This window comes from Watersipora subatra, chromosome 4 (assembly GCF_963576615.1).
Source record: "Watersipora subatra chromosome 4, tzWatSuba1.1, whole genome shotgun sequence".
NCBI lineage: Eukaryota > Metazoa > Bryozoa > Gymnolaemata > Cheilostomatida > Watersiporidae > Watersipora > Watersipora subatra.
The window spans coordinates 16,495,677-16,519,181 of record NC_088711.1 but is presented as its reverse complement, the minus strand read 5'-3'; the positions used below and the strand labels follow the sequence as shown (position 1 = coordinate 16,519,181).

Below are 23,505 nucleotides of genomic sequence, written 5' to 3'. Positions count from 1 at the left end.
TACGATAACATGACTAGGCAACCATCAGCTATCACTACTCCAGTGGCATCAAATTCTCAAACAAATTTTGAAGCAGACGCTTCCGAGCCATACACCGCACCAGGCGGTACACAAATGGCTACTACACAGCTCATAACTGATGTAGACAGCCGTCAGACATCAGCACACTCAATTCAACCTTCGACGCCTGCAAAGATAAAGAATGGGAAAAACCATGACTGTATAGAATATTCTAGAGCTCAGGCAAACATTCAAGGGATTGTTCCACTAGTCCTTCTGCTATTCATTAGCATCGCTCTGAATTTTGCTGGCTTTCATCCAACGACATTCAAATACCGTAAGTAGCTATCCCACTTTCTTGCTTTGTCTGTTCCAAACAATTCCTGTTCCCCATATTCTCCATACCATGAGCGTAAATGCTCATGGTAGGGTTGTTGACAAGAAGATCTATTAATAACTGTGAGTTATCTATGATCTAATGCCAGATTTATTGTTCAGTACATATTTAGCTGTATTGCACATTTGCATTGAAGTATTTTACCAAAGCCAGAGCATACATGGATATCTGGTACTTGGTTGATTTTGCCTTACCATCTTAGCATATTGACTATTGGATAATAATATTATTATGTACCATTATTTTAGACATTTATTTATTTGGAATAATATTGGTTATTCTAATAATATCAGTGCATTTTACTTCTGATATTGCATTTCTCCTATTGCAGGGGGAGAGATATAAACATATAATCTTTTTCTTTCATTATTGCTGTTTGTCATGACCAAACACTTTTTTAAATAGATTTTATAAAAATCTATATAAATATCACAACTTCGTGATATTGTTAGCTATGACGTTTGGAATTGGAAAGAAAATTGTGTATTGGTTTTCTAATATTACTATATTAGTAATATTGTTATTCTAATAATATCAGTGCATTTTACTTCTAATATTGGCCAATATTGCATCTCTCCTATTGCAGGGGGAGAGATATAAACATATAATCTTTTCCTCTCATTATTGCTGTTTGTTGTATATAATAACACCCACACCCAGTACATTACAGCTACCGTTGCAGTTATCCTATTGCGCTGCAGTGCCATTTGACTGCTAATATTGCATTTCTCAACCATCAGTACCCTTTCTTTTTTCCAATATCACTTTAGTCGCGGGCTGTATGACAGGGGAATTTCTAGTAATATTATTAATTTATTATATATCATTATTTTAGACATTTGGCAGTTACATTATGCCTTCACATTAAAGCATCCACCCAGAAAATAAGACATTTCTATATTTGCTCTGTTTAGGCGTACTGTTATTAATAGTAGCAACAGAATCTAGTTGTATGACAAAACACAGACATCTCACTGTTACATGCAACCACTATTACTATATCAGTATTCATACAAGTCTTGAATTCTCCCAGCAATCAACAGGTTGTGAACGGTCAGAGCTTCTCTTTAATGAAATGCTGGCTGCCAATTCCTCCTAAGTTGCAAAAAGTCTAAAAGTTTCTCAGTGAAAAGGTTAGGAGGGAGGGAAGACTGGTAATCTTCTTTATTGGCGGAAAGATTGAAAGCTTCGACGATGTGATTAGTTGGAAACTGACTGCACTCTGTCACAGTAACGCTGCTTTTTTAGATGTGTCAAACTGCTGTAGTTGTTCCTGTATTCTGTTGTTCGAGCTACAATTAAAGCAAATCGTTGCCTATTATTCTTATCTAGTCTAGTATGGGCTCTAGTTAAAGCTCTGAGCTAACGTTCATTTGACGCTAGGATCAGTTGTTTCTTCTGATAGTTGTATAACACATGTTCAGTCAGTTTTATGTTTTGCTAATGGAGGCTGGAAATCTTCAGAAATAAGTTTAATGGACAGATATCTTACAGCAGCAGAGATTCAAGGGAGATAGTGCATTACCATTATGATCACAAACTTTATGAGTTGGGTTCACGCTAAAGTTCAACTGTACAAGGATTCAATTTGAGAGCGCACAATTTCATCTCTAGATGCCAACAAGTTTCTCTAGATGCCTTTTCAAGTTTGGATGGGAATTGGACATGTCCGAATGTTTAATTGCAATTCAAACATGTCTGTTTACATATTAAAGATTAACTTACACAAAACTTTAGTAGATTTTATTAGAAAGTATCCGTATTTTCTATCTTTTGTGATGGTTTTTTTAAGTTTGAGGTGATCTGACTGTCAGGATGTTTCAAGATTAAAATCGACAAAAGTTGGTCACGGTTATTAGGCCAATCTAAGACTAGGCTATCTCATTTTGGATTCTTGAAAAACAAACAACTGCAGTTTGCGCTTACTATCATTGTTATGTTATTATTGCAATAGAAAGTTGGTATTTACTATTAGTCACTATCTGCCATCAAAACATGAAAAGCATACCAAAGAAAGTAGTTTCCAGAACGTCTTCTATTGTTTTCACTATCTTGGTTTTCTTCTATATCGCTATTTTCCTCTGAGTCATCATGGTCTAAATAATGTAGAAAACAAAAATGTAATTAGATGTTTTATGGACTTACATGTACTTACATATACGCATTTACACATGTTTACAGCAATTTGGAGCTGAAACTATCCTCTTTGCATGTCTGTCCTTCTTTACATTACTAGGAAAGGTTACTGTGTGAAAAAAGACAAACGTATGGTGTCTGGCATTCGTGTATCTAATTATAGCGATTAAAATCTAAGAATAAAAAATCTACTTCACATTGGATTTGTACTCAGAACCTCCAAGTCCTCCGACAGGCATGCTAAACCACGATGCTATATTGCCCTTTCCAACTGTGGAAGAAGTGTGCACATACTTTTGTAGCGCTTGCAAAAATACTATTGGCCAGCTTAACATTATAGGTAACAACATTATGCGAAACATCAAACTGGTTTCATGATGACTGTTATAATAAAGATCTTTACTAGCTTGAGTTACTAGCTTAAGTTACTCAAACTCAGTGGGTGATTATTTTTATTACCCTTGCAACAACAAAAGTTTACCTAGTGTATATATAAATATTTTTTATATCATTCGGTATACAAGTATAATGTATATACTTGTATATCAACTGATATAAAAATAATTATATACTTGTATATTGATTGATATATGCTGCCAATTTATATCATGCGTGCAGATATGCATAATATTTTTAACGTTAATTACCGCAGGCTAACTTGTTTTGCATGAGAAGAAGAACTGAACTCAATCTGCTTTGATTGATTATTGCAACGAAGTGATGCTTTGCAAATTCAAGCTGCATTTCGCTTAATTTTTTTTAATATTCTTGGTCGGCCGAGAATAACCAATTTTTGAACTTTATCGCCTCATAAAAAGTTTGACAAACTCTGTCCGACTATGGGTCAATGTACATTCAGCTGAACTCTTGAATGATTGTTGAATGCTTAGATATCAATCTTTAGAATTTTGAAAAAGATACATATCATTTTTATTATTTTAAAAAAAATGATGCTTTTGTGTTCTGACCCCGCACACTGCATCACAAAATAAAAAAATATGTAAGTGTTGTGAAAATATAATAGTTACCGTTATCTTTACTTGGAGACCAGAAACAGCGCTGGCATCTGCTCATCCCTACAAAACATGAGTACAACATGGAGCTATCTTCAAACTAGCTAATCCAAAATATAGTTTATCATATCTCTTTGTTAAACTATGATCAGTGGTTCTCCTTTTGCTAGTGCTCTTTTATCACTATGTAAATACTAATATCATGCAGGGTTGGTTTGAGCTGCTAACTTAAGTATCTCTAAAATAAACAGTTTTTTTGACAATAAACCTTACAATTTCCCATAATCCAGCACACAGGTCTACTGCGTGCATATACAATATAAAGAAATACATGTAACAAAGCTTAGGGTTTAACTCACAAAGAGACATCTCTAATGGAATCTATACCGAAATCTTGTAACAAAATTATTTCAGCCAAAATGATTATCTGTTTTGTAGTGATCAAGTCATCTTAGGTTTCAATAAGATCATTAGGGAAGATAATTGATTTGATTGGACAGTTATAGCTTTTGTAGCCTTCCTATTGGATGAAGCTAGATCAATGCTATTGACCGATTGTTCAAAAAAAAGTAATGATGTTCAGTGTAATGGTCTGCCAATTAGCTATAAGATTTTACAGTCTCCTTTTCAATTAGGTAACTGGTTTATTGACTTTGCAGTCGCAGTGTTGATGGTCCATTCCTACGCTTAACCATAGTATCCCATCAAATCTGTTTCCAGATGAATGTGGTAGTTGTGTGGCACCAAACTTTCACCGCTTATGTGTTGTCACTGCCACAGCAGGGTGTTTTCACATAGTTTGGCTTAATGTCATTTTCTTAGATTAATTCTCACAAATATTCCCTTACTACAAGGTTGTGAAACTTAGCAATTTTATTACACTATTTTATCTTAACAGCCTTTAATTATCAACTATTTTTTGGAAAGGGTCAGAGAGTTACGTTATTTATCACGATATTTATAAATGTATTTTATATAGCTTGCTCATGTTTCTCATTCTGTTTTTGTCAATTATCAATCACTTTTTTTATCAACTACTAAAAACCTGTGTGTAGCCTTTTACTATCTTAATGTTGCAATAAGTGTTTTATTGTTTGTAGTTTTATGGTGAGAAATAAATAAATATGTATACAAGATAGCCAAATGCAGCCATAAAAGACTTGGTTGCTATCAATCGAGGAAGGCTGTTACATTCAGGCTCAATCAGAATATAGCTTGCATTGTCATTGGCTGAGTGAGCGAGTTGGACAAACTCTGATAGGGTGTGACCATCCAAACAAAACTAATGTTTCTCCTCGGTTTTGTTAGAGATTCACCTTTGTGTAAACCAGGCATATGGAATAAAAAGCAGTTCTAGCAGTTCAAGTTCATTACTTTTTTATATGCTGTCTTTTAAAAACTGCAAGTCATATGACCAAATAAACATCTTCGATTAGCTAGCTCAAGTACTACTAGCGGTTTCCTAAGACATCCGTTTACCGCTGATTAAATGGTGCTCAGTTTAATATTTGCTTATTAGCTAAGTTTTCATCAATAGCTTTCTATAACTATTGTTAACATAACTTCAAATATTTCTTATCGGTTTTTGTTAGAGTTTGAATATTCGAACATTTTTGAACAATGAACTCTTTCCCAGAATAATAACCATATGCAATGAGACTCTACGAGTATACTAATGGTAAGTTGAAGGTCAACTAAAGCTTAAAATGGATAACTTTATAGCATAGATTCTTTTTTATAATGAAACCATTTTTATACTCCATTACCCGCAAATAATTTGGTCTATCAGCTTCTTTTGTCAAAGATTTTTAATTTTAAAACTACGTGATCATGGAAACTTACTGATAGTGACTCGGAAGCGGCCGCTTCAAAAGTTGTCTGAAAATTTGATGCGACTGAAGTAGTGACATATGATGGTTGGCTAGTCATGTTATTGCGTCGAGAATTAACACAGACTTCAATGAACTCTTCAACAACATATAAACCATGGTTTTTAAATGGATGAGGGAGAATAACTTGCGTTTAATTATCACTCAACCATCTTAGATGTCAAGGAAGCTCAAATGACAGCAAAACAAAAAATATATGTGTTCAAAGAGAGTGTGAATGAGTTGGAAGCCCTTGCTCGCTGTAGTTTTAGTAATCAGGGAATCAGTTTAGTAAATAAGTTCAGTTCAGTAATTTGTTATTAAAGGTTGACTTGCAACAAAATTTACATTACAGTTATATGGTATCAAGAGATTCACCATGTATTACTCTACTGTGTTGTAGGTTTAAATGTGGAATTATGATTACAAGCTCTTAAAATCTCAAAAATGAACAGTTAATAGCAGCCATCACAAAATCGGCCGTTGGTTGGAATCCCTCTCAAAATGGCTCAAATGTGATTTAGTTGAAAACGATGTGCTTTTGCTTACACTTTCATGTAACCTCATTCGTCGAAATACTTTCTCAAATATACACTATTCAATAAAACCATGTCTGTTGTCCTTACGCGTCTATTTCATTATCATTGTAATGCTGTCACTTTGAGCACTGATATCTGAAAACCTAGCTTAAAAATGAGTTTAATTTTTTAATCTTAGCTAGAGATGGTGCATATCATCCTCTGATAAACAAGAGGAGCCTGTTGGTCACCTGTGATGGTCAAAAAATGCTGCAGAAATCGTTCGCGCCATTTGGCAGGAAATATGGGTTACAATACGGTAATCGTTACATGTTCAGATTATGACTAGATGATTAGACTAGGCTGAAACGAAACTGTAAAGTAGTGAGTATCAATATTTAATAAGGACTCTTTGGTGAAACCCAAAGTGTTTGTCATAAACTCGTGCTACGAGACGTTTTATATTGAGCCTTTTATTTCCAGCCGTTTCACATAATAACATCACATGTAAAAACAATAATAATAATAAACTGAATACGTCATCAAAATAAGGGTCTCGAACCTACGGCCGGTTTTTTAACTGCTCGTTTTTGAGCTTTAAGAGCTTGTTATCACATTTCCACATATTTTGAACCTACAACACAGCAGATTAAGACATGGTAAACCTTTCGATATCCAACAACTGTAACGTAAATTCTGTTGCAAATCAAACATGGAACACGAAATTGCCATGGAACAAGCAAATGTCTAGCAAAATCACAAAAAAGGGAACTGAAATATTCACTACTAGATATTTTATGTAATTTAGAGATTAAATGTAGTTTGAATAAAAAATCTAATAATCCTTTTACATTAATCATATTCTATCAATATAGAAGTTTACATATTCAGATAATATGCAGTGTGAAATAATATAATAGAACTTAGAGCGATATAAAGTAGCCTAATGCCATAGCATATTATAATATATACATCGTACAACGTTTCATATAGTCTTTACTAAAATAAGATTTATGTTTGTCCAAATATCCAAGGCCTGAGATTGAAACTCATGACATTCAACATGGTAGATGGACACTCTAACACCGAGTAATTCGATCACCTTCCAGAACTCCAGATTCTTTAATTGAGCATCATATATGATAAGCTGATATGAACCTTCTACTGTACATATACAATCTCTCACAGCGCAGTAGACCACCAGGGTGCTAGCGTAATGTATTATAATAAAATTTTATGTGATATAGTCAAAGTTAATATGATATAGTATGATATCTGACACAATGAATTAAATAATAAACAGCAAAAGTCGGCGTAAATAATTATATAAATACATGTAGGCTAATATGGCGTTTTTCACTGACCTGGGCAATACATCGTACATTCATATAAAATAGCATTCAGATCCCATCCCCAGAGGTTCTCACATAGGTTTGTTTTTCCTGAGCTAGGTGTGTAGCAGTTAGTGGGCTAGCAGTTAGTAGTTAGTTAGGCTAATGGAAATTCCATTATTTCCACCGCCCAACTTTGTAATATTAGTTAGGTTTAGTGTGTAGTCCTTTCTCAAAATACCTATGCTTTGCTCAAATCTCATGGCTAATTATATTTAGGGCAAGTCTGTTAATTTTAACTTATTTTCAAGAATATAAGTTCGAAGTGTTTGAAAGAAACAAAATAGAACGAAAGTGTTAAAAAGAGGGTAGAGAGGGGGAGAGAGGTAGAGAGAGGGGGAGAGGGGGAGAGGGGGGAGAGAGGGGGAGAGAGGAAGAGAGAGAAAGAGAGAGGGGGAGAGAAGGAGAGAGAGGGGGAGAGAGGGGGAGAGAGGGGGAGAGAGGGGGAGAGAGGGGGAGAGAGGGGGAGAGAGGAGGAGAGAGAGAGAGAGAGAGAGAGAGAGAGAGAGAGAGAAAGGGAGAGAGACGGAGAGAGAGGGAGAGAGAGAGAGGGGGGAGAGAAGGAGAGAGGGGGAGAGAGGGGGAGAGAGGGGAAGAGAGGTAGAGAGAGGGAGAGAGAGAGGGAGAGAGAGAGGGAGAGAGAGAGAGAGAGGAGAGAGAGAGAGAGAGAGAGAGAGAGAGAGAGAGAGAGAGAGAAAGAGGAGAGAGTGAGAGGTAAGTTTTACGTACTTTAATGAGACTATCTGTCAATCCTTTGTTTTTCCACGTGCTCCTTCAAGCACTGATATGGTCATAATGGTGAAAAGCATGATGGCCTCTGTTTATGGATTTTGGTAAATCCATTGCTCAGTTGGGAGAATTGTATTCTGTTCTACCGTCATTAACTTATGACCTCTCATTATTTATCTTTCTATAAGAGGGACCTCCATATTCTCCCCTCATGCTATCTTGTATATATATTAGTGCTGGATAACGATTCGAATGCATTCGGTTTTTCGATAGTTGTTCTCTCTCGGTTGATCGATTCAGAAGGAGAAGACAACTGCGTCTGAACCGAATTTTACATAACGATTCGATTCAGTGTTTGCGCATGCCCACGCAGCAGCTTCCTAAGCAAAGTTTCGTGAAAGCATTGATCGGTCAGCAAATGTGTTTAGAGTTTTTTTTCATCCAAATAGTAGCAACAGTCTTGACTCTTGCCAAATTAACTCATGTGATTTTTTGTAGTTAAGAGACTCATATTTGTAATATCTTATTATGGTATTAATCTTCATTGATTGTATTTGTCCTGAGCATATTGTAATTTTTTGATTTATATTTATTCAATTGTTTTTAAATTAATTAATTTGATGTTGATTCATTAAATTCTAAAGAGGATAACATTTTTCAAATTGTATTGGTTAATTAATATTAATATAATTGAAAATGACACCATTACTTGAACATTTTTTGCAAATATTAATTATTAGTTTACTATTTATTAATAAATATACAAATCTCGGTTCGATGCGGTTCATAATGCCCATATGAGCAAACCGAGGTAACAAATGAAGATTCGGTTTCATTCAGTTTTCAGGAGGAAACAACTCTGAAATTGAATGCATAGCGCAGGTAGACATCGAACAGCTCTAATATATATGTATTTATTTATTTCTCACCGTAAAACTACAAACGATAAAACACTTATTACAACATGGAGATAGTACAAGGCTGCACACAGGTTTTCAATAGTTGATAAAAAAGATTGAAAATTGACAAACCAGAATGAGAAACACGAATAAGCTACATAAGTATACTAGAAATTCCACTGTCATACAGCCCACGACCAAAGTGATATTGGAAAAAAAAGGGTACTGATGGTTGAGAAATGCAATATTAGCAGTCAAATAGGATAACTGCAATGGTAGCTGTAATGTACTGGGTGTGGGTGTTATTATATACAACAAATAGCAATAATGAGAGGAAAAGATTATATGTTTATATCTCTCCTCCTGCAAAAAGAGAAATGCAATATTGGCCAATATTAGAAGTAAAATGCACTGATATTATTAGAATAACCAATATTATTTATATAGTAATAATATAAAACCAATGCACAATTTTGTTTACATTTCAAAACGACATAGCTAACAATATCACGAAGTTGTGATATTTATATAGATTTTTAGAAAATCTGTACTACGTAGTCATTGTTCTGTAGTCATCCAAACTTATAATTAATTATTGTAATAATCTCACAAGAAACGTTAAAAAAATATCATCCTCATTTGCTTTACTTACACTGTGTTGGACATCAGTTAGAATGCCAAAGTATTCAAATGTGTCGGCAAATGAAAATGAAAAAATTGAAATCGGCAAAAATGAAACGATTTCTTTACTCCTATGTTAATTGCCGAAACCTTCGGCAATTCGACAATGCTATAGACTGGTGAAAAGTGCACGTTATTTTTTGTGAAATGCGCAAGACTTCATCGTTCTATTATCTGTCGCTCGGCGTTTCAATTTCCGGTCTTAACTTTTATTAAACCAAGCTTTTCAAGCATTTTGTGGCGATTTTCGTCCAAATTAATCTCTATTTGTGTATAATCCGATCAGATGGGTTAGTTTTAGGAATTTGTGGTAACCCTTCAATGGCTTGGTAACATATTTAAATAGGTTTAAATGTGTTTTGTTTTGTTATTATACTTTAACGACTTTACAAAACGATGCTTAAATTTGTTGATGAAATTTCTTGACGAGGGTTCGTCTCATTGTTGATGAATAATTTTCGTAAGTTGTGTGCACATGCATTTATCATAAAAACTCCCACACTTCGCTCCGCTCGTTTGGTCGTGGGACTAGAAATTCCACTGTCATACAGCCCACGACCAAAGTAATAATGGAAAAAAGAAAGGGTACTGTTGGTTGTTGAAAAAGTAGTTCTCAGCAGGAATTGACAGAGTATAATGTAAATGAGACTTGTTTGAGATGATATAAAATAAATTTGAGGGAGCACGACTCTAAAAAGGCGCAACTAACAGTTTATTTTGGAGGTAAAGTTGGGTTGAAACCAGGTATACGAGTAATTGGTAAATTGTCGATATTACAATATCTGTTATAAGTATACAGTATGTGTTAAAGGTCGGGCAGTCTAGTCTCCTCTCTTTTGCGTTGTAAGATTTGGTCATTGATAGCTAATCGAGTGATGCGCTCCCTAGCAAAGTTGTTAACAAGTAAGTCATTGATTTTTTGAACTCGAGAGAGAGAGCAACAAACGATATTCCAGCGGTCATTTTGTGGTGGCCTATATCAATGACAGCTTTAGCCATGGTAAGACCTTGACTCTTGTGTATTGTCAAACCCCATGCTAGATGGAGAGGAATGCCTGTACGGCTAAGAGTGGCATGGCCAGCAGTCCAAGTACGCTTGATAGGTATAACTGGAAAACTGTTGGGGTGTTCGGGAAATCTGGAAATATGCAGACAACGAAAGCAGGTAATGCAGGTGGGCCTTGATTTGCACAGTATATGATACGCAAGACAGTACCAATTGAACCATTGACTAATCTCTTCTCAACCCAAAGATTTGCTCTAAGCATAACTCGCGAACTGATGGACCTGGGTCCATATTGTTGGTTGCACTGAATTTAATAACAGCGTCAGGTCTAACTTGTTGGCACGTATGACATAGTTGTATTTGAGCATTGTATGTAGCAAAATGTTTCTCATTACATCCAGTACATGTGAGCTGTGATATATTGTTGTCAAGTCTGCCTAGAAAGTTTTTACGCAGTTCTTGAAAATCAGGACAATCTAAAGATTGAAAAGGATGAATGTGATGGAGGGGGCAGCATTGGGAGGAGCAATATTGTTTTGTGCAATATTTTCACAGTCAACGATGTCCATAAAATCATGATCATCATCTGGAAACAAAGGGGCTGCCAAGTCCATATCATTCACATCGCCTACAGCATCTACTAAAGAATTCTCTGAATCAGATGAGTTGTTATTATTTTGAGTAGCGCGTTGTTGAACATTAGCATTTGATGTTGATGGTTGCTGTGAGGACCTTCTATTTCTCCTCCTACGTAATAATTGAGAGACACGTGGACGGCCACGGCGACGACGTAATGTTCTTAAAGGTTGTATGTCCATGGTAGTTGTCAAATAGTTTTGAAATGAAATTCAAAAGGTCAATTATGCAAAACGAAAGGTTGTATAAAAATCAGACCTAATTTACTACTATCTCAAACTTATGTTTTACATCAATAAAATAAATATTAATTCAAGCTGTAGACCTAAACTACTGTACGTAATTTAAATAACAACAGCAATAATGAAATATGTTTATTATATCTCTGAAATCCAATATTAAAAGTAAAATACATTGTAATATACAGTTTGAAAGTTGGTTGTGTTGAATGTAGAACGGTTTTGACAGCGATATGTAACAGAAATAAATATTAATAAAATAAATAACTAACTATCTCAAACTTATATTACAATAATAAAATAAATAGCCTATTAATTCAAGCTGTAGACCTAACCTACTGTACGTAATTTAACTAACAACAGCAATAATGAAATATGTTTATTAAATCTCTTATTATATTGAAATGCAATATTAAAAGTAAAATGGCAAGCTGCCGTGTAATATATACAGTTTGAAAGTTGGCTGTGTTGTGAATGTAGAATGGTTTTGACAGCGATATGTAACAGAAAGCAAGCATTGGCATTCACGCGTCTGAAAGTTTTATGCAAACTGGAGTGAAATAAAGAAATATTCTTGTCATAAAAGGGCGTTGTAGTAACGCCCTACCTTGTAGATAAGATGTAAAGAAATCTGGCTGATGTTCTAGATAATTTGAAAAACCTTCAGTAATTGGACAAAAACGTAGGCTGATAAACTGTGCACCACATTTTCGTACCTGTAAATCGGTCTACGCCTCAAACAGTCTCAAACAGTACACAAACCTTCTTGGCAATTAAACAATGCCATAGACTGGTGAAATGAGCACGTTTTGCTCGTGCTGAATTGCGCACTGCTAAATAGTTCTACTATCTGTCGCACGGCTTTATTGGTCTTTCGTAGGTCGGTCGAAACTATTAATAAACCAAGCTGTTCAAGCGTTTTGTAGCGATTTTTGGCAGAATTAATCTGTCTATTTATGAATAATCCGATCAGATGGGTTAATTTTAGGAATTTGCGGTAACCTTTCAAAGGCTTAGTAACATATTTAAATAGGTTTTTATGCGTTTTGTATCATTATTATACTTAAACGATTTTACTGAAAAATAGTTAAATTTGTTGATAGGATTTCGTAACAAGGGTTTGGTGACGGCCGTTAACGGATAATCTTTCGGGAGTTGTGTGCACATGTGCATTTATCATAAATCTCCCAATCAATCGCTTCGCTCTTGTTTGGTCGTGGGATAAATTACATTTATGATGGTAAATGACGTACATTTTTTACCATATCACACCATATCACACCTGGTCACACCATATCAAAATTTGTCCTGACTTGCTAACTCAGCCAATGATATATTCTGAGCTATATTGCAAGCTATATTCTGAGCGAGCTTGAACATCATTACTTTTTCTTGAACAATTGGTCAAAATCATTGATCTAGCTTCATCCAATAGGGAGGCTACAAAAGCTGCAACTTGCCAATCAAATCAATTATTGTCCCTTACGATGTTCTTGAAACCTAAAGCCTGGTTCCCATATCGATTGCGAGACTCCGGCGGTAACTTGCCCAGCAAAACGCTTGCAACGCTAGGCTCGGTGGCATATGTTCACATATAAAGCTGCATCACTAAACTTAATCGCGTAATCAAATAAAAGGTTCGCTCGCCATGTCGTTTCTATAATGGCGACCTTCCCCTGTACAGTGCATTTTGGGAAGGTATTGCTTGCGGCCTTTTGTGAAATTTGAAAATAACTGAACTATTGCCTTGCCGCCGGCAACTACCGGCGGTCCTCGGCGCGTAGGTTCCCATTTCACCACTAATAACCTGGGGTGTTGTCGCCGGTGCATTGCAACGTATATATGAACTAGGCTTTACAAAAATAGATTACTACCTAAGCTTTAGAGTAGATTGCCCTCAACAAAGTGTTCATTTTAGATACAGTTGAGTTAACAACTCAAATTAACCTTGTATGATATTAGTATTTACATAGTGATAAAAGAGCGCTAGGAAAAGGAGAACCACTGATCATAGTTTAACAAGGAGATATTATACACTATATTTTGGATTAGCTAGTTTAAAGATAGCTCCATGTTGTACTCATTTTTTTGTAGGAATGAGCAAATGCCTACGCTGTTTCTGGTCTCCAAGTAAAGATCATGGTGACTATTATATTTTTACAACATTTACATATTTGTTTATTTTGTGATATAGTAGACGAGGTCAGAACACAAGATCATTATGTTTCATTCAAATCTTTTTCCAAATTCTAAAGATTTACACCCAAGCATTCAACAATCATTCAAGAGTTATGCTGAATGTACATTGACCCATTATTAGTTGCACAGAGTTTGTCAAAATTTTTATATGGCGATAAATTTCAAAAATTTATTATTCTTGGCCGACTAAAATATATTTAAAAAAATTAATCGAGTTGCAGGTTGGACTAGCTCAACTTGCAAAGCATCGCTTGGGTACGACAATCAATCGAAATAGATTGAGTGCAGTTTACCTTCTCATGCAGAACAAGTTGGCCTGTGGTAATAGACAATAAGAATAATATGCATATTTGCACATGTAATATAAATCAGCAATTTATATCAATCGATATAGAAGTATATACAAACTTATATGTCAACTGATATACAAGTTGTGATTCACACACACTTGTATATGAATCACAGTTTGTGTGTGAATCACAGTTTCACACACACACGCACTCACGCACGCACGCACACACACACGCAGATATATATATATATATATATGTATATATATATATATAAATTGTTGTTTCACCTCGATTAACCCGTATGGGTGGTAGTTTCTGCTCTGACTCGGGTCTCCTACCAGAGACCTGGGAGTTTGAGCACTTGCCTTAAGATCTTAGCTGTTCCCAGTAGCGCACTTTTCTGCAACTCACCTAAGTTGAATGCTGTTGGTATTTGGGCAAGCCACATTTTATGCGCCGGTGTTATTGCGCCCAGTGCCCCAATGACTACTGGGATTACGGTTGTTCTTACATCCCAGAATTTTTCAATCTCTTCTCCAAGAGGGAGATATTTCTCTACCTTTTCTTTTTCTTTGCTGTCTATATTGTAGTCATTGGGTACTGCTATATCTATTATAGTAGCTCTCTTGTTCTCCTTGTCTACCACGACTATATCTGGTTGGTTTGCCAGGACATGCGTGTCAGTCCGGATGTAAAAGTCCCAGAGGATCTTAGCGCGATCATTTTCATTGACCTTACCAGGAGTTTCCCACCAGTGTTGTGGTTTATTAAGACCATACTCGTCACATAGACTTCTATACACAACACCTGCGACATGATTATGCCGCTCAGTGTATGCATTTCCTGCTAGCTGCTTGCATCCACTGATGATGTGTTGGATGGTCTCAGGTGCATCTTTGCACATTCTGCATCTAGGATCGTCTCTAGTGCGATAGATTTTTGTTTGGGGTTGCCTTGTTGGGAGCACTTGCTCCTGGGCTGCCATGAGTAGCGACTCTGTATTGGCCGTTAGATTTCCTTTGTTCAGCCACATATATGTCTGGTGAAGATCCCCAACCTTAGATATTTGTCGGTGGTAAGCACCATGAAGAGGTTTCGTGTGCCAGTCAATTTTCTCATCATCAGGGAGAAGGTCCATTGTAAGAGCAGCAGATTGAAATTCAGCTAGCAACTTATCTGAAGTGGCCATAGAGGCTGCATAGGCTTTGATGCTTTGCTCTTCATCCTTCACTGTCTGCTGTACACTTTTGAGTCCCTACCGCCATCTTTCCTATTGAGATACAATCTAGTAGTATCAGATTTTGGGTGGAGTGCTCCATGCATGATCAGCAGTTTACGAGTTGCTATATCTGTTTCTTTGATGGCTTCCTCAGTCTTTATATGTAGTCTCTTTCTCCCAGATGTCCTTCCAGAACTTTGAAGTGCTGGATCGGGGAGGATCTGACATTGGCCTCCGCAGTTCACCTTTGAACTGAGAATACACTTTGGATGGATTATTGATGAACAGTTTGTTCATTCTCTTGTTATCCCGCTCTTTGGTGTACCGCTTTAGTCGTGCCGAGAGTGCTACTAGCTGCTGTTTGGCAGATTCTAGAGCTTCTATTGTGGCTTCCCTTTTTGGACGCTCCAAACTGTGGTTAGATCTTTCACTGAGCCTACTAACTTTCTTGCGCAAGTCCTTGATCTTATTTTTGTAGCATGTCTTCTTCAACTTGTGAGTCAACACAAGATCGTGTATGTGTGACTGTGTGTGTTGATATGCACTCCTCATTGGTTGAGGTTCCTTGGGTGAACTGTTCACTAATTTCATCTACCTCAAGTTCTGATATGAGGTGCCGCTTGATTATGTTACTTCTTTGAGCTACAAGTTGCTTAGCGGTTAGTGGCAATTCAGGGCGCATGTTTATCCACAGTTGACGCATCCTTCCCATATAGCCCCACTTTTGAGGTTCACTCATAAAGTAGCACTGAATGAGGTCAGTGTTATCAGTCCGAGTCCATCTCATCCGTTTTGAACCAGTAGCCCATTTTCCGACAATATTATTCTTATTGTCTATTACCACAGGCCAACTTGTTCTGCATGAGAAGGTAAACTGCACTCAATCTATTTTGATTGATTGTCGTACCATTTTCCACTGCCTTGTCCTGGTTCAGCTACAGGCAGCGCGAACCTTGTTTGACCGGGCGACGTCCGAGCCAGCATGGCTTTGGTTATTGCACTCATCATAGAGGTTGTAGACATTATACAAGCAATGGTCTTGTCTAAGGACTACCAGAAAGGTGCAGTTGTTGGGATTTGAACCTAGGACCTAATGATCACTGTCCTGATACCTTACCAACTGCGCTATCTGTCCTGTATATATATATATACATACATATATATCCTATATATATGTATATATATATATATACATATATATAGGATATATATAATATATATGTATATAATATATATATATATACATATATAATGTATATATAATATGATAGCGTAATGCTCGGCGTTGCACGGGTAATAAAGATAATTACCCACTGACTTTGAGTAACTTAAGCTAGTAACTTGAGCTATTCAAAATCTTCAGTATAATAAGAGCCGTAAAGCAAGCTTGATGTTTCATGTAAAGATGTTACCTGCAATGTTAAGCAGGCCAATAGTATTTTTGCAAGCACTACATAAGTATGTGCACACATTTTCCATAGTTGGCAAGGATAATGTAACATAGTGGTTTAGCATGCCTGTCTGTCAGGCCTGGAGCCTCTGAGTGCAAATCTAGTGTAATGTGGATTTTATATTCCTAGATTTTGATCACTATAACTGAACACACTAACGACAGACGACAAAAAAACGGCAGACAAACACTGAGATTTCTATATATAGATACTGTATAGAAATGTATGTATATAAAGTCTGTTGATGAAATTGTAGCCGTGTTCTGGTATTTAGGTGCTGGCTGAACCTGCAAAAAAACATGTTTGGTTTTTCACTAGCTCTTCCTTCAAACTAAGCTCTGTATTAATGTTTAGTTTCCCAGTCTGTCTTTTTTCCCACAGTAACCTCTCCTAGTAATGGAAAGAAGGACAGACATGCAAAGAGGATAGTTTCAACTCCAAATTGCTGTAAACATGTGTAAATGCGTATACGTAAGTACATGTAAGTCTATAAAATATCTAATTAACCTTCATACTTGTTTTATACATTATTTAGACCAAGCTGCCTCAGCAGAGAATAGTGATATAGAAGGAAACCAAGCCAGTGGAAATGAGTTTTTAACTTAAAAATAAGCTTCTAACTTAAAAAGAAACTGTTTTGTGTTCAAAACATTTATTTCATGAATTCCTCTGTATGTGAAAGGCCATGAAATGAGGCAGGAAGATTTAGCTCCAGTATCAGTCACTCTGAAAGCCGTAAGGTGTGAGATAAATCGGCATTACACAATTATATTGTTTATATGATTGGTGGCATTTTTAAATGGTGGTGATTTTCAAATTGTCTTGCCTTAAAAATAGCTTATAGCTAACCTGGTAACAAGGTGATTAATCGCCATACCACAAAGTTCTAGCTGTAAAGCAGCCTTATAAGCCCGTTGTTCTCATCTGACAAAAAGTAAATCAATTGTAGAAGTAAAAACATTATTCCGTAACATATACTTGGCAGCGATGGCACAACAGTCAGCTCACTCTGCTGACAAACAGAATGATATAACTAGGCTAATGAGAAAGATCAGCCAAGACTGATGCCAAAGAGTTTATCAACAAACCCTTGATGGCTTTAAAAAGCTCATGGATAGAAAATTCAAGGCTGAACCTGCACATTGGCATACTGTTCACAAGGTGATTATACACTTATAGTACACCTACATCAGTAATTAGTATTGTTATAAACTTAGAGTGGTTTGTAATAGCTTGTGGTCACACTGAGGAAAGGAAGAGAGAGAGAGAGTAGTAAGAAGATGGCTTTATAGAAGCTTGGCGACTAATAAATGACATTTGCATGTACTCTACTCCTCGGTCATCACGCTGAGTGAGATGTCAAAAAGTTGAAATAAGAGATCAAAGTGCTTCAAAGGCATATATAGGCTACAACTTGAGGATACAAAAATAATAGCAGATTCTGTAAAAATTCCTACAAAGGTTCTCTTTATGATCCAAAATTTTCAAGTTTCCTTTCTTCCATAGATGGAGCTGAGGTCAAGAGGTCATAGGTCAGGAGCTGAGCTACTATTTTTTTAACTGTTGTTTCTGCTGACTAGTGAACTATTGAGATCTTCAGGGTTTTTTACTCTGTGCATCAATTACATTGAAACGTGCAGCAGTGATCCTGATAGCGTTGCTATACCCGATACAAATGACGTTTGCGAATAAGGCGATTGGCATCTTCGTTTGCTGTTTTTAATGAGTTGGTGTTTTTCTTCTTAGCAAAACAGTAATAACTTCTGACCTACACGAGCTACAGCAGAAATAGAACCATTTCCTAAATTCTCAGACAAAACTACTTATTATAGTAGCACAACTCCAAATTGACAATTAATTGACAATACATCCTTGATGCGGCTCATGGAAAAAATTGTTCATGTTCTTATCTTAAGCTTTGATCTGCCAGTTTTTTAGTAATCAGTGCTATGCCTGCAGCAAATATTTTATCAATTAAATACAGCCGTTAAAATAGTTTAATTTAGTAATATATTTAATTTTTTAATTAATTTATCAATCAAATCAAACTACTTTTAGTCAGTAAGCCACTATTTAAAAAGTGGCCTAAAAGTTGAGTTCCGCTCCAGTTACATGGATATACACAATTTAAGTGGTTTCTGGGTCAAAAAAACCTGAATTTTTCATATCTAGGTAGTAACTTGCTCCAAACCGGCACGGTAGCCAGGAAAACAGGGGTGTATAAAATACGAAAAAACCCCCTTCATTACATATGGGAATTATTTAAAATCAAACTGAGTATTAAGTTTTCATAAATTTATTGACTGAACACTCATATCTTTTACATGAAAGTATAACTAAAGATTTTGATTGTACAAAAATCACAGGGGTGGATAGAAATGCCCCTTTGCTGGCATATGCCTTGCGAATTATCAAACAAGTTAAAAAACATTGGTAGGTGATTTGTTTGATTATCCACTGGTCTATAGAAAAGTTAAAACTAGATTATGTTGAAAAAATGAAAAAAATAATGAATTCAAATACACCAGAACTGAAATTAGCCATCAAAGTCGTCGTCCTCTTGGATTTCTCCAGTGTCATCATGATTTTCTCAGCTTAGCAAGGAGTTGTCATGTATGATGGTAGTCAGTTGAGAATATGATGCATGTCTATGGTACACCAGTTCACTTTGATTGCGCTGTGGAGGCTTATCAAACTGCAACTCAGGATAGTGGAGGCATAGATAGGTTTTCAGAAGATCATTTCTGCAAAGAAAAACCCCCATCTTACTAAAGTTTAAAGCTTTCTTGCAAAATATTTACTCAGTGGTATAATGAATTAGAAACATGTGCTACCAACCTCTTTAAATTTCCAGAGTATTTGTGTTAGCTTTCAGTTAGCAAAAGACAAGTTGCCCATGAATCTATTTTGCAATGAGAAATTGCATTCATAAAGTTTTCAAAAACTAATGAGCAATCCATTACTGGTGCTATGTATTGATCATGCATACTTCTCGATATCAAGGGCACCATCATACTTATTATGGAGCCCTCTTAACTGAGTCATTGATAAGATCTGATTCATGGTGACTAATCGATAAGTGATCACTTCTCGGCAGAAGGTAGGGCTGAGTCGTGACTCCAGGTTACTAAAAGAAATAAGTAAAACATTATTACAAATGCATATGGTACTGTTTGTCGCAATAGAAGCCCATGTACCATTATGTTCAGATAGCACGTACTGTAATTCATAAGAAGGTGCTTCCTCACCAAGAAAACAATTATCAGTTTTTTTATTGTTTAGAAGGACACCAGTCCAGCATAGGCCATGTTAAGAAGTTTTCCAACTTCACAAACAAAGACAGGATGAAAGTGTATTAGGTGCTAGATTATGCATTCTGTTTTGCAAAAGAAATAGCCACACTTCACACAATCTATATATTGTGCAGTATTACATACCGTATATTAGGTTTTAACCTGATTGAGTAAAGATTCACTGACAAGAAACAGAGTATAGCTGAACTATGGCATGTTATAAATAATTTAAATTCTACATATTAAGTATTGATGTAAATCACAATTTACACACTTTTCATATTTCATTTGGTGCCTTGCCGAAATCTAAGTATATGTTGGACATGTCATATTAGTTTGTACTCTGGTTTTGGTTGATATTGGACGATGGGAGCAGTTATGTACAGAACATCCAGCAATAATGTTCATATTCACACAAATAACAATGTACAGTGATTACACCAACCTGGATGATGCGCCTGTGTCTTGTGTGTGGGAGTTATACAATGATTGCTATGATTTCAGCTTTGGGTATTGGTAGTAAGTTACTACCAATGTGTTACATGTGTTACCACAGACAGTGTTACTACTAGTAACACTGTCTGTGGTAACACATCTGCTGAGCGACGGCGTCAGCAGAGAGAAAATGTACTAAGAGGCTATGATCAGCTCTTATAGCTCAGCAGCTTGTTTTAATTTACCTTGTAAAAACAAACATAACAATTTAACAAATCATCACAAATGCTAGATTAATTAGTTTCTATGCTAGAGTTTGTGATAAACATAATGCCAAGGTTACCTAACTTACCAGCTTCTTTGGTCTCTGCTCTTAGTAGACCATCTCTGATGCGCTTACCAGTTTTTTTAGTCCACCGCTCATGTTTTCACAAATAACACATAGTTTGGGTTGCGTAGTTTCAGCTCTTATTGAGGATGACGAGTGCAGTTGTTTAGTAGTTGGCTCAGGATCTTCATTCTCATGAGTTACATCTTGAAAGAAACTTGTACCAATAAAATTTAACTAGATTCAGTCATTCATACATTTCATTCATCATTCAGAGTTGTTTAGACGGCAGTGAAAGCCTAGATCAAAGTTTGTAATTTAAATTTAATAAATGTAATTTAAAATTTTTAAAGCATCATTAAGTACTGCAGGTAGGTTCAGAATTATAAGCTTACTTACATTTGACTGTTGTGCTGATGTGAGCTTTGCTAAGATGGTTATCCTTGCATAGCAGGTTTGGTGAATGAGAGGCAGCTCAGCTTTGCTACCAGTGGACTTATCAACAACATCATCATAAGAATAAGAATGTATATATTCCTTGCACAAAGTTCTTTCTGGATCTTTATTAGTAACTACCCAGTCTTTGGCATACTTCAGCAACTTATCTTAGCAATGCTGACTCAGTTGTTTGGATGGATTTCTTTGGCTAGTGCTTTGAAAGTGGCAGCAACAAATCATAATGCTGATTATCTTACTCAGAAATCAAAAACATGTCGATTGGAACTCAATTTCTGAATATAAATAAATGCTAGAGCTTTACACACTGTATTCACCCTTAAACGACCTTGCGCTTTGGACCAATGAAATGGCTGAAATCCGTTTGGCAAGAGAGGGCAACTCCTCAAGTTTGGTTCTCAAAAAATCATTAATTCTGAGTGAATGAGCTGGTTTGCAGTGAGTTACTACCTGCCATGTTGTTCAGCACCTTCAATTCTATAATCCACAACCCACACTTGTATATCCATGCAACTGGAGCGGAACTGAACAATAATTGGAGGTGGCTTACTGACTATTTAGCAGTTGCATTTAATTATAAATTATATTATTATTGCTTCAATGAATTATTTGTATCTAACTTCAACCCAAAAGGAGAGCAAACTTTTTATAAAACTAGATGCTCTGCACCTCTTATCATTCTGACACAGTCACTGAGCTGAATATCTGTATTCTAGCATTGCATGGAGTTAGAACGGTCAGAAGGCAGCAGACCGAGTATGCACAGACAGCTGTCTATTGAAGAGCAAGTGATCATCCGATCTGCTTCACAACAGACTCCTCGGGTATGTTTTTACATGATATTTAGGAGAATCAAGCTGTACTCAGTTTTACACGCTGTACTTTACTGCATGAATGACTATGGCTCACTTCCTTGAGAGCATCTCAAAGCTCAATTTGAGTGAAAAAGGTTTTATCTATTTGAGGAATAAAAAATCAGCTATTGTGTCTAGCGTACGGCTGTGCACACGAAAGTCATTCCACTGTTTAGCAACGTGGTTGTTATGATCAGCACTACACATGACCGGCATCCGCTCACTTGTAACCAGGTTATTTGTTATCGTATTTCTAAAAATCAATTTGTTTGTTTTTGTGATGATTCAATCGCTTTCATGCCATTCGAAACTTAACAATATAGTCACTGATGTATTTACTTTACATGAGCCCAGTATTTATAACAGTGTGAAATTGTAGCAACGACTATTCACTATTGTATTACGCTACTTACATAAATAATTGCTAAACAAACATTCTCTAATAGAACTTGTTGGAGACGCCAGCAGCATTTCAAAACAACACAAAGAAAAAACTTCATGTAGGCATTTCCCTTGTTTCAGTTGCTATGCTCAACTTTATTATTATTTATCCAGTTACTCTTTTGACAACTTTTATTAATTATGCAAATCATTGATTACTATTATTTGCTTTGTTTTTACACTAAATAGTTAGCTTTGCAAGCAACCTCTGCTGATGTTACTCATGTTGTTAATAGCTTCATTGTGTTAGGATATGTCAGCCATGATATGAAGTAAGCAGGTGAACAGGGAGCCTACGTTGATTGTAATCTATACTGTGGCATTTGTGGAACTCGCAGATAAACTTACATGAGTTGTAAATAAACTCAATTTGCTGAACCACACTCTAGTTTAAAATAATAACATGTTACATAGTCATGTAGTGAATAGAACCTTACAAACATATTTTAATTCATTGAGAAACTAAAAAGTCACATTGATATCTCATATAAGTGCACTTTCCTACAACATACAGTGCCTATAGATTTCCTTTGTACTGTCACTTTAAAACAAATAGAAGGGATTAGACTATGTTCCTTGCAGATTCATTATTTTCTAGGATTAATCTCTTCAGTTGTTTTGCTTATAACTATGTGAAAATCAGATAAAACACCAAACTGGAGCTTTAAGGCTATGATTGTGCTATTTGGTAGGAAACTGCTAAGGATAACTCCAAAAAGAACTCAGATGCTGAAAAAGAAACACAGTTACTGGCTGATCAGCCAGAGGAAACTGGATTCACTCATAGCCAATGTTCAGGTACCTGTCTAGCAATGTCATAGGAACTGTGAGCGAGGATGGTGCTGTTTATCAGAACTAAAGCCAAGTCAATACAAGTTGACAGCTGTCATCTTTTCTGTACTCTTGCTTTTTTGATCTTTTCCACCGGATTTGTGATAGAAATCACTAAGTATATGGTCACGTCTCTACAAACGAATGTCCCAACTTGGGAGAAACTTGAGATATGAGCTGACTTTCTAGTGA

General features: G+C 36.0%; 1 protein-coding gene and 1 long non-coding RNA gene across 2 annotated transcripts in view; one reads left to right on the top strand and one right to left on the bottom strand.

Annotated features, from left to right (window-relative positions):
* Positions 1–23,303, top strand: part of LOC137393983 (uncharacterized) — a 25,798-nt gene extending 2,495 nt beyond the window's left edge. The window contains exons 3-7 of the mRNA XM_068080699.1: positions 1–337; positions 13,608–13,655; positions 14,318–14,430; positions 21,904–22,011; positions 23,175–23,303. The exon at positions 1–337 is cut by the window's left edge and continues 29 nt beyond it. Of these exons, the coding sequence (XP_067936800.1) occupies positions 1–337; positions 13,608–13,655; positions 14,318–14,430; positions 21,904–22,011; positions 23,175–23,303 (735 nt within the window). The remainder of the gene's footprint in view (positions 338–13,607; positions 13,656–14,317; positions 14,431–21,903; positions 22,012–23,174) is intronic.
* On the bottom strand, positions 1,278–3,646 carry LOC137394923 (uncharacterized). Its single transcript, XR_010978410.1, has 3 exons — positions 3,562–3,646; positions 2,406–2,493; positions 1,278–1,689 (listed from the first exon to the last, which is right to left on the bottom strand). It is a non-coding gene; the product is annotated as an uncharacterized lncRNA (long non-coding RNA).
* Positions 23,304–23,505: the final 202 nt, after the last annotated feature.